At 42.9% G+C, this 11,252-nt stretch overlaps 1 protein-coding gene across 3 annotated transcripts in view; it reads left to right on the top strand.

Annotated features, from left to right (window-relative positions):
- The window catches only part of LOC105007334 (metabotropic glutamate receptor 7), a 246,303-nt gene extending 235,868 nt beyond the window's left edge, over positions 1-10,435 (top strand). For all 3 annotated transcript variants that reach the window (XM_029114239.2, XM_034287020.1, XM_029114238.2), the window contains exon 11: positions 8,947-10,435. In XM_029114239.2, the coding sequence (XP_028970072.2) occupies positions 8,947-8,996 (50 nt within the window). In that variant the 3' untranslated portion in view covers positions 8,997-10,435. The remainder of the gene's footprint in view (positions 1-8,946) is intronic.
- The last annotated feature ends 817 nt before the right edge of the window (positions 10,436-11,252 follow it).

Genomic DNA, 11,252 nt, shown 5'->3' on the forward strand with positions numbered 1-11,252 from the left:
AAACAAAGCACCACTAGAATACACCACTAGAATACACCACTAGAAGTCCACCCAAAAGCAGCCTGTCATAAATATCTAAAAGTTTGGTATGTTAGTTAAATACTAGGGAACAGCTGAACCCATAACTCATAAACCTCCTGTTCCTTCATGTCAATACAACAGAAATGACCTCATGATACAGGAATCATCACTCCTAACATGGTTACAAAGGGGATCAAAAATCAACACACCTTTACTGAAAATGTAGCTGTTAATGTAATGCTGAAATCAAGACAAATCACCCTTAATAAGAGATTGCAACCATGATTAGTTAAGTGAGAAACAACTGTCAATGGTTCTAACTAGCCATAAAACTATTACCTGTTCCTAAGGATTTCCTTGGAGGTTTCTTGGTTGCATACTGCAGAGGGCCATGGTCCACAAGGAGCTAACAAAAGATGTGTGAGAGAGATGTAATGTTGGAATGTCCAGATCAGGAGAGGGATGTACATTAATCAGGATAGCACCACCAGGACATTGCAGTGATCAGAACGTCCTTCCAAAATGGATGACAGGGAATGGAGAAAGCTCATCAGAAAGCCTTTAAAGAGGCTGACAGCAACCTTAAAGTAGTTATTTCTGTCAGAAACTGAGCACTCTCTGCACATTACAAACATTGTTCATATTCTCCAGAGGTCTGAGCTGTGGAGTTGGGTGGTAAGATGGAATCCAAGGTTGTACAGATTTTGCAAGAATAAACTTTCAGACGTACAGTGGACTGACCTCTGGAGAGCCGGGCATTAACTCTTGGTTACTTGCTCTTTGGAGTTGCAGGCTGGCAAAATCAATGTAAAAAGCACTTTGTGACAGCTGCTGATGCCAAAAGAGACCTATCCAAACGTCCAAACAAAAGGTGCTTCCATGTGTTTACTTACAGGGGGTTCACGACCAAGGCATTGACATTTGTATACATTTTTCTCACAAAATATTGTTGGTTAAAGGTCTTATTGAATGTGAGGAAAGGTCTGACTTGATCCGTGCATTTTTCGGCCTTGACATTTTCAATAAGGGTGTGTAGATGTTTGGTGTGCTGCTGCTAGCCTTGTTACAAGCACTGTGTTGCTATTACACATTGTCAGGCCACTTCCCTGTTGTCGTGCACTGTCTCTGGTTTAATGTAGTGCACTTCATGGGGACTAGGGTGCCATTTCCCTGTTGTCGTGCACTGTCTCTGGTTTAATGTAGTGCACTTCATGGGGACTAGGGTGCCATTTTCCTGTTGTCGTGCACTGCTCACCACTCCCACAGTCTCTGGTTTAATGTAGTGCACTTCATGGGGACTAGGGTGCCATTTCCCTGTTGTCGTGCACTGTCTCTGGTTTAATGTAGTGCACTTCATGGGGACTAGGGTGCCATTTCCCTGTTGTCGTGCACTGCTCACCACTCCCACAGTCTCTGGTTTAATGTAGTGCACTTCATGGGGACTAGGGTGCCATTTCCCTGTTGTCGTGCACTGTCTCTGGTTTAATGTAGTGCACTTCATGGGGACTAGGGTGCCATTTCCCTGTTGTCGTGCACTGTCTCTGGTTTAATGTAGTGCACTTCTTGGGGACTAGGGTGCCATTTCCCTGTTGTCGTGCACTGTCTCTGGTTTAATGTAGTGCACTTCTTGGGGACTAGGGTGCCATTTCCCTGTTGTCGTGCACTGCTCACCACTCCCACTGTCTCTGGTTTAATGTAGTGCACTTCATGGGGACTAGGGTGCCATTTCCCTGTTGTCGTGCACTGCTCACCACTCCCACAGTCTCTGGTTTAATGTAGTGCACTTCATGGGGACTAGGGTGCCATTTCCCTGTTGTCGTGCACTGCTCACCACTCCCACTGTCTCAGGTTTAATGTAGTGCACTTCATGGGGACTAGGGTGCCATTTCCCTGTTGTCGTGCACTGTCTCTGGTTTAATGTAGTGCACTTCATGGGGACTAGGGTGCCATTTCCCTGTTGTCGTGCACTGCTCACCACTCCCACTGTCTCTGGTTTAATGTAGTGCACTTCATGGGGACTAGGGTGCCATTTCCCTGTTGTCGTGCACTGTCTCTGGTTTAATGTAGTGCACTTCATGGGGACTAGGGTGCCATTTCCCTGTTGTCGTGCACTGCTCACCACTCCCACTGTCTCTGGTTTAATGTAGTGCACTTCATGGGGACTAGGGTGCCATTTCCCTGTTGTCGTGCACTGTCTCTGGTTTAATGTAGTGCACTTCTTGGGGACTAGGGTGCCATTTCCCTGTTTACACTACAGAAGACGCAGCAGTCTTCCACCTCCCATGCCTTGTCCTCTGTCACATCTTCCCATGGAGGACCTCCATCTATCCCACACTCGGTCTCTCCCTCTCTCTCTCTCTCCTTCGGTTTCCGCTCTTCTTCTCTCGCTGTCTTTCTGTCTCATAGATGTCATGTTTTTCTTGCCCCAATCCCATGTAGTTCTGTCTCAGTATTGCTCAGGATCAGTCCTGGTGCCTCTGGATCCACAGTGAACACCTCGATGAACACCTCCCACGGCTGGGTGGTTTCATCCATGCTGCAGGTCCCCAGGAAGCAGGCATGGAATGGCATAATACCTCCACAACGATCAATCAATCAAACCCACTTTGTTAAACAGGAGACAATCATGATACCTAGACAACAATCAAACAATCCCACTGTGTTTCACAGCAAATAACCCTTTTGCTATTTCAGATCAGTCATAAAAACTTGGAAACTACTGGATCAAATATTATTTTATAAACTAATTAAAAATAACAAAAACGTAAACGTGGCTTTGGATGTATAAATGCTAATTAAATTCCTAGACAGAGATATTGATGCATGGACTGACCAGCAGTTATTTTCAAACTCCTGCTTCTCCCTTTAAGTCAATGTTCTGCTGTCTGTTATGTAGGCTGGCCAATGGTGTTCTGCTGTCAGTTATGTAGGCTGGCCAATGGTGTTCTGCTGTCAGTTATGTAGGCTGTCCAATGGTGAGCGACTGTTGTTTTACAAAAACATTACCATGATAATCTGTGCGGTAACAAAATCTCTGTCATATCAATATATTGTGAACAATGTCTTCAAAGAACAAGGAGAAGTCATTATAGCCAAGACAGAAGGGGCCTCTCTATCGTCAGACCCTAATATGCATAAGATGTCTTTTCATTTTATCCCGCACACATGATTGATGATTCTGTATTGTTTCAGATTAAATCAATCTGTCTCTAGATGTACATGTCAGGGACAATGCTATTGGAGGATTGAGGATATTGTGAGCGATTCTATAACTTTTATAGTCTGTCATTCATATTTGAACAATTTGCACATTTTTAATACATTGTGCATAATTAAAAATAGCCAATAGGCATTTGAAACCTTTTTAGCCTGCAATATGTACTTAGAGTTTTAGATTCTGGGCCGTAAGTGGTGAGGTGATCTTAGTCACTGGGTCAGTACAGCTGGGTTGTAGCTCCAGGGTCCTGCTCACAAAGTATCGACTAGGCCACCGTTCGTCACAACGCAAAGGCTGAGGTTCTTTCCTCAAAGATGTTTAATGCACCAACATCGACCATTAACATCAACACCGTAGAGCTGAATAAAATGAATAAATAAAGACAAACCCATCAATCACACATTCAGTTACACGAAAAACATGCATGATTTCCAACTCATTACTTGACAGAAATGAAGTCTACATTCCTGTACCACTTTTGCCTGCTTGTGAGCTAAGAGACGTGTTTGTATCTTAAACTTTCTTTGTCTGATGGGTTATAATTGTTGAGAAAACACTTTCTCTTCAATCGGACAGTAAACCTGGAACTGACATGTAAAAATGCACAATGGGAATAAATAAAAAACTCCTAAGAAGAATAAATCTTGCTCAAATAAATGACAGTTTAGTAACGCAATCATAATAGGTATTATGCAATATAAAAATGTATAAATTAACTAAAGAATTAATCAAAGAATAATAAAATAAATGAGAAATTAAGCACACAAGCACCACATAGTGGAAATAAACATTATTAGACACAGAAAGCTTTGTGATGGTAAAGACACCTTTAGTGGTGGTGGATATTGGCTGTGCCCTGACATATTAACAAGGTTGACTGCTAGCCTTTTCTCGTCATGCTCTAGCGACTCCTTATGGTAGGTTGGGTCCCTGTGATTTTATTTATGGTTGTTGGCCGGGGAATGCATTGAAAAGTGGGCCAGTAACAGAAAGGTAGCTGGTTCGAATCCCATAGCCAATTAGTTGAATTAGCTGTTGTTCTTTCCTTGAGCAAGGCACTTAATGCTCTTCAGAGTTGCTCGGGTAGAGATTGTCTGCTAAAATGAGATAGCAGCTAAGTTCCCCTTATTATGAGACCATTTATATTTCCTGTTGTCAGCCCTTGTGGAGTAACCCTGAGGGGCTCAGTCCCATTTAGATACAGTGTTATCGGGCGGCTTTGGGTAAAACTCTGTGTGAAATTCTAATCTCATGTCTAAGCCAGTATGACACCAGTATCCATGAAAATTTGCAAAAGGTGAATCCCAAGCAACCTGCCTACAGTACAATAGAACAACACAGCCTCTGCTGTCGGTCGGAGCTGGAAGGCGTTGCAGCAGGAGGTGCTGAATGTAAACCAGTGAGACCAGGCAGTAGACGGTGGTTAGGATGTGGGGCAAGCAATCAAAAAGTATTTTGGTTTGAAATGCAAATGTGGGCCACGTGTCTGTAGGTATTGTGTCTCCATGACACTCCCACCCCCACTGCCCCCCCGTCAAATGGAAATAAGCTGGGGGGGCAGATTTATCAGATTTATTAGATTAGATTCAACTTTATTGTCATTGAACAGTACAAGTACAGTACAATGAAATGCAGTAAGCATCTAATCAGAAGTGCAAATAGAGGGCAGAAAATATTGTATAAAAGTATTTAGTGTACATAGTATCTCACAAAAGTGAGCACACCCCTCACATTTTTGTCAATATTTGAGTATCTTTTCATGTGACAACACTGAAGAAATGACACTTTGCTACAATGTAAAGTAGTGAGTGTACAGCTTGTATAACAGTGTAAATTTGCTGTCCCCTCAAAATAACACATCACACAGCCATTCATGTCTGAACCGCTGGCAACAAAAGTGAGTACACCCCTAAGTGAAAATGTCCAAATTGGGCCCAATTAGCCATTTTACCTCCCCGGTGTCATGTGACTCGTTACTGTTACAAGGTCTCAAATGTGAATGGGGAGCAGGTGTGTTAAATTTGGTGCCATCACTCTCACACTCCCTCATACTGATCACAAGTTCAACATGGCACCTCATGGCAAAGAACTCTCTGAGGATCTGAAAAAAATAATTGTTGCACTACATAAAGATGGCCTAGGCTATAAGAAGATTGCCAAGACCCTGAAAATGAGCTGCCGCACAGTGGCCAAGACCTTACAGCAGTTAACCAGGATAGGTTCCACTCAGAACAGGCCTCGCCATGGTCGACCAAAGATGTTGAGTACACTCACTCAACGTCATATCCAGAGGTTGTCTTTGGGTAATAGATGTATGAGTGCTGCCAGCATTGCTGCTGAGGTTGAAGTGGTGGGGGGTCAGCCTGTCAGTGCTCAGACCATACACCGCACACTGCATCAAGTTGGTCTGCATGGCTGTCGTCCCAGAAGGAAGCCTCTTCTAAAGATGATGCACAAGAAAGCCCACAAACAGTTTGCTGAAGACAAGCAGACTAAGGACATGGATTACTGGAACCATGTGCTGTGGTCTGATGAGACAGAGATAAACTTATTTGGTTCAGATGGTATCAAGCGTGTGGTTGCAACCAGGTGAGGAGTACAAAGACGTGTTTCTTGCCTACAGTCAAGCATGGTGGTGGGAGTGTCATGGTCTGGGGCTGCATGATTGCTGCCTGCGCTGGGGAGCTACAGTTTCTTTGAGGGAACCATGAATGCCAACATGTACTGTGACATACTGAAGCATGATCTCCTCCCTTCGGAGACTGGGCCGCAGGGCAGTATTTCAACTTGATAACGACCCTAAACGCACCTCCAAGACGACCACTGCCTTGCTAAAGAAGCTGAGGGTAAAGGTGATGGACTGGCCAAGCATGTCTCCAGACCTAAACCCTATTGAACATCTGTGGGGCATCCTCAAATGGAAGGTGGAGGAGCGCAAGGTCTCTAACACCCACCAGCTCCATGAAGGCGTCATGGAGGAGTGGAAGAAGACTCTAGTGGCCACCTGTGAAGCTCTGGTGAACTCCATGCCCAAGAGAGTTAAGGCAGTGCTGGAAAATGATGGTGGCTTCACAAAATGTTGACACTTTGGGCCCAATTTGGACATTTTCTCTTCATGGTGTACACACTTTTGTTGCCAGCGGTTTAGACATTAATGGCTCTTTTGTGTTATTTTGAGGGGACAACAAATTTACACTGTTAGACAAGCTGTACACCCACTACCTTACATGGTAGCAAAGTGTAATTTCTTCAGTGTTGTCACATGAAAATATATAATCAAATATTTACAAAAATGTGAGGGCATATGAACAGCATTCTCACATAGGTGGAGATTTTGTCCAGGCGGGTCAGGGCAGAGTGTAGAGCTGTGGAGATGGTGACTTCTGTAGACCTGTTCGACCGGTAGGCAAACTGGTAGGGATCCAGTGTTGGGGGAGGCAGCACTTAAGGTGGGCCAGAACTAGTCTATCCATGATTGTGGGGGTGAGTGCAACTGGTCGGAAGTCATTCAGGCTAGACGCGGTCAACTGCTTCGACACTGGCAGGATCTAACAGCAGCGCTGTGTGCTTTTAACAGTTGTCAGGCCTCTCTGTTCATCCAAGGCTTCTGGTGGAATGTCTTTATTGGGGAAGGTCTTTATTAATTTATGGGTGGCGACATTTATGGTGCGGATGTTGATGTAATGTAAAAGGGGGAAGCATATAGTTGTGCTCAAAGGTTTGCATACCCTTGGAGAATTGATAATATATGTACCATTTGTAAATAAAACACATATTTTATGGCTTATGGGATTCACATTCAACTGTCGGTCATAACAGATGGGGACAATCAAAAAACAAAACATGGCAACAAAGAAACAATTTAACAGACGCCTATTCAAAGGTCTGCATACCCTTAGTTCTTAATACTGTGTATTGACCCCTTTAGCATCAATTAAAGCGTGCAGTCTTATGTAATAGTTCTCTATGAGGCTTCCAGGCCATGCATAGTCTTTGGTCGTCTTGCATGAACCTGTTTGTGGTTCTCCCCAGAGTGGCTCGATGATATTAAGGTCAGGAGACTGTCATGGCCATTCCAGAACCTTCACCTTTTTCTGCTGTAACCACCTGAGGGTCAACTTGGCCTTGTGCTTAGGGTCATGATGAGGGGCTGGCATTAGCCTGGCCCGGGTGCCTCCATGCTTCCTACGCTTTGGTTTATGATTCCAATGCTGCCTCCAGACACCAGGATTTCTTGTCGGCTATTTCGAGTTAATGCTAGGGTGTACTGGAAATTACTGCTAATTTGCAAAAACTGGGTTGACGCTGAGCCACACAATAGTCACGCGCCGCCATCTTTGTCTCTATCTTGGTCCATTTCTTGGTCTCTATTTATCAGTCAGAGATTACTTGACTTGATTTCAAGACTTGACTTGATGACTTAATGACTTGATGACTTAATGACTTGATGACTTAAGGACTTCATGACTTGATTTCAAACGCCACCATATACTCCACACCCGTAGTGCTCTGTGAATCAGTGTTCAACATGTGCGGAAGCTAATGGCCCCTGTGAGGAACATTGTAATACTCTGGCTAGCGCAACAAATGAGGTCATGGTCGTTATAATCTGAGAAGCACAACAGGTCCCAGATCAGCATTCCAACTCTGAGACATTCGGTGGATGGAGTCCCAGAAGCTAGACTCAGTCTCTCAGCTTGTTGAATCACAGAGGACGTACAGAAGTAGAATACAACCAGCAAACAGGCATGTCCCCAGGATCCCCATAACTCAACCTCCTAAATGTCTGTGGACATCCTAAAAACTCCTTTATGTTGGCTGGGCATGACATTGGATTTTAATTTGACCACTTTTACTAATAATGGAGGTGAGATCTAGTGCGAGCAAGAGAACTGAATTTATGTAAATTACAAGGATATTTCAGATTGTTTTTACAATGAGAGTGATGACTGAACATACCAGTCTGATGACTGAACATACCAGTCTGACTATCTAGACATTTCTGATTAAGGTGGAAATATCTTTAATGACAAATGCCCAGTGGATATTTAAATTAGGTAACCAGTGGAAAATAAGGTTAGCAAGATTTCAATCAATGTGTCAGACACATGTTGTGTAACTGGAGCCTCGATTAGCTGAATCAGGTCTGTATCTGCGTGGCAACGTTATCAAGACGGCATACACATCTAAGGGGAACTGCCAATGTTGCTTCATACCGTGTTTATGTTGCTTCATACATTGTTTATGTTGCTTCATACATTGTTTATGTTGCTTCATACAGTGTTTATGTTGCTTCATACCGTGTTTATGTTGCTTCATACATTGTTTATGTTGCTTCATACAGTGTTTATGTTGCTTCATACCGTGTTTATGTTGCTTCATACATTGTTTATGTTGCTTCATACAGTGTTTATGTTGCTTCATACATTGTTTATGTTGCTTCATACAGTGCGGTTAAAAGCAACCCTCAACCATCAGATGAAAACCTCCCTATTGTTCTGTTAGCTGTTCTATAATGAACCAGTTACTGACGCTAATATTGTGTTTAACCTGTAACCTTACTGGAGATTTAGCCAATGAGCTTGTTTTAGTGGATAACTTTCCCTTGCCATGGTAGCTCAGATACAAAAGGTCAGTATTTTGTCAGCTTACAACGGTGTGCTCTTAAAACAACTATGCAACATATACTTTCTTTGTCTCTCCTCCAGGTCCGGCAGCAAAAAAGAAATATGTGAGCTACAATGACATCGTGATCTAAGAGCTGTCAGCAGAGAACAGGACATGACGGATGGAGGCACTCATGGTCTCCTGCCCCTTTGGCATCAAAAATGGAAAGGCTGTTTAGGTCCACGCTGCTTGACTGCCCTCTGCCCACTCCGGAACCCTCTGACCCCTCCTGCCCCCACCTCTGGAACCCCGGAACTCCGGAACAGGACAGGGACCAAGGTTGGGTTCTGGGTTTTAGAGTTTTCAAGTTAACCAGAGGATTCTGGCTGGCACACCAACATCTCAACATGGTAAGAACGGAAAGAAAACAACCTAGAGACAGACAGACTAGGTTTGGAGGACGGAAAGTAAAAATGGTCAAGAAAATCAGTTTGATTTAAAAAAAAGAAAAATACACACAAAATCATTTGTTTTGCAAAATGATTGCAGAGATTTAAAAAAATTGACGCAGACAAGGCTGCTATTGCCTGAAACAATGCTAAGTCCCCTGTCCTCCAATGTTCTCCACCTCAGAGACCAGGTGGATTTTTGCTGGGCCCTCCGCTGGCCCTTACTCATTACAGGTGGGTTTCCACAGGTGACACAGGAGAACCTTCTGTTTCGGGGGACTCACCTGTACTTGTACCTGTCTGCTCCTACCATGGGGCTGTTTCTTGTCTTTTAGTGTACTTCCAAATTGCAAGTTTTTCAAAAATTCCTGTAAAAAAGTGTGTGGTTTCTCTGAGCTGTCTGTCACCTTTGTTGTGGATTTTTTAAAGATCTCTATTTTTTCTTGTCTTCTTTCTCCTTTCTTGCTTCTTGGATGCACATTCAATTAAAGCCATATTCGTGTCCCTGAGATGTCAAGTATTTTTTTTAAGGATTTCAGTTGTGTGTGGACCTATGGAAAAGAGATTCGATTTTTCGTTTCCTTCTGTTTTCTGTATGTTGTAGGGGGTACAGTCACGGTTTATTGGTATAAAAATGTCAATGACTCCAGTGGTATTAGATAATAACAAGGTGTCTGTCCCTGTATAGAAGTTGTCAATGCATGCCTGCTATGTTTGATGTAAAGATGAAGTCACTGATGGAGATTTCACAACATGTGACCACTAGCCTTGCTCTGAATGGCATACAATAACATTTACTGTTAGCATTATCATTTCTTCATTATTTTTATTGTTTGGTTGTCTCTCTGAATGCAGAATATGGCTTTAATTTGTCTTGGCGTTTTCTTAATGGCCCGCAACTATGGATAAATTGTGAAGAAAAGATTAATATATATTTAAAAACAAAACACTCCACAAAAAAAGAAGAGCATGTATGTTTTCTACTGTTTGTACTGAGTATATTCATGTTGCCCTTGCTGCTTGTGTGCCAATGTTGTGGGATATACACATTTACGTTTGGCCTCTCATGCAACTATTATGTGGTGTTGTCCAAGAATGTATCAACATGAAAATAAAACCATTTGGTTATTTTTTTTAAATATATTCCCTGAAAAGAAGGTTATGATTCTTGGCTTTCTTTACTATCATATAATCATATAATAATTTCAGTTTTGGAAGTGTTTTACTGCGCATTAAAGTTAAAAGATTAATCTTTGAAGAGCGCACTTTTCCTGCTTGCCAGTGACGTCAGAGGTTGTGCATTTGTCACTGAAGTCGATGACAACGCTCAAGTCGGGTCAAGACCCTGTTGGCAATGAAATGATTTCAGCTCATAAAACATGGTAACACTTTAGATATTTCTTCCTAACCCAGTTCATCATTCAAATGCACCCGTCATATGAGCCGTTATATCATAATAACAAAGTAGTGATGTAAAGGAAAATATGAGGAGCAGGTCTGGATTGATCAGGGGATGTTTTTCAAGAGGTACAGGATCACTGTGAAATGGCTAGCATAAGCGGCAATCCTTCACCGATCAATATGTCAGCGAATGTTTTATTAATTAAGCTCTCTCTACCTGCCACGTCCCATCTTAGAAAACATTCTGTGGTGTCCGCCTGTAGAACGTCTCATACTAGTCTATTATCTGGTTATTTGGGGGCCAGCACACTGAGGCTGAGAGAGAGAGAGGAACCCACAGAACCACTGCATTGCTGGGAACTTTGTTTTTGTGATGCTATGTGTCTTAGCAGTGCTCCAAGGATGATAGGCTGACACGAACCAGAGTCATCAGAAAATAATACACAACTGCCCTTTGTGACCGTGAACAAAGTACACTCCTCACCTCACCACATCATACAACACTCCTCACCTCACCACATCATACAACACTCCTCACCTCACCACATCATACAACA

This window comes from Esox lucius, chromosome 17 (assembly GCF_011004845.1).
Source record: "Esox lucius isolate fEsoLuc1 chromosome 17, fEsoLuc1.pri, whole genome shotgun sequence".
NCBI lineage: Eukaryota > Metazoa > Chordata > Actinopteri > Esociformes > Esocidae > Esox > Esox lucius.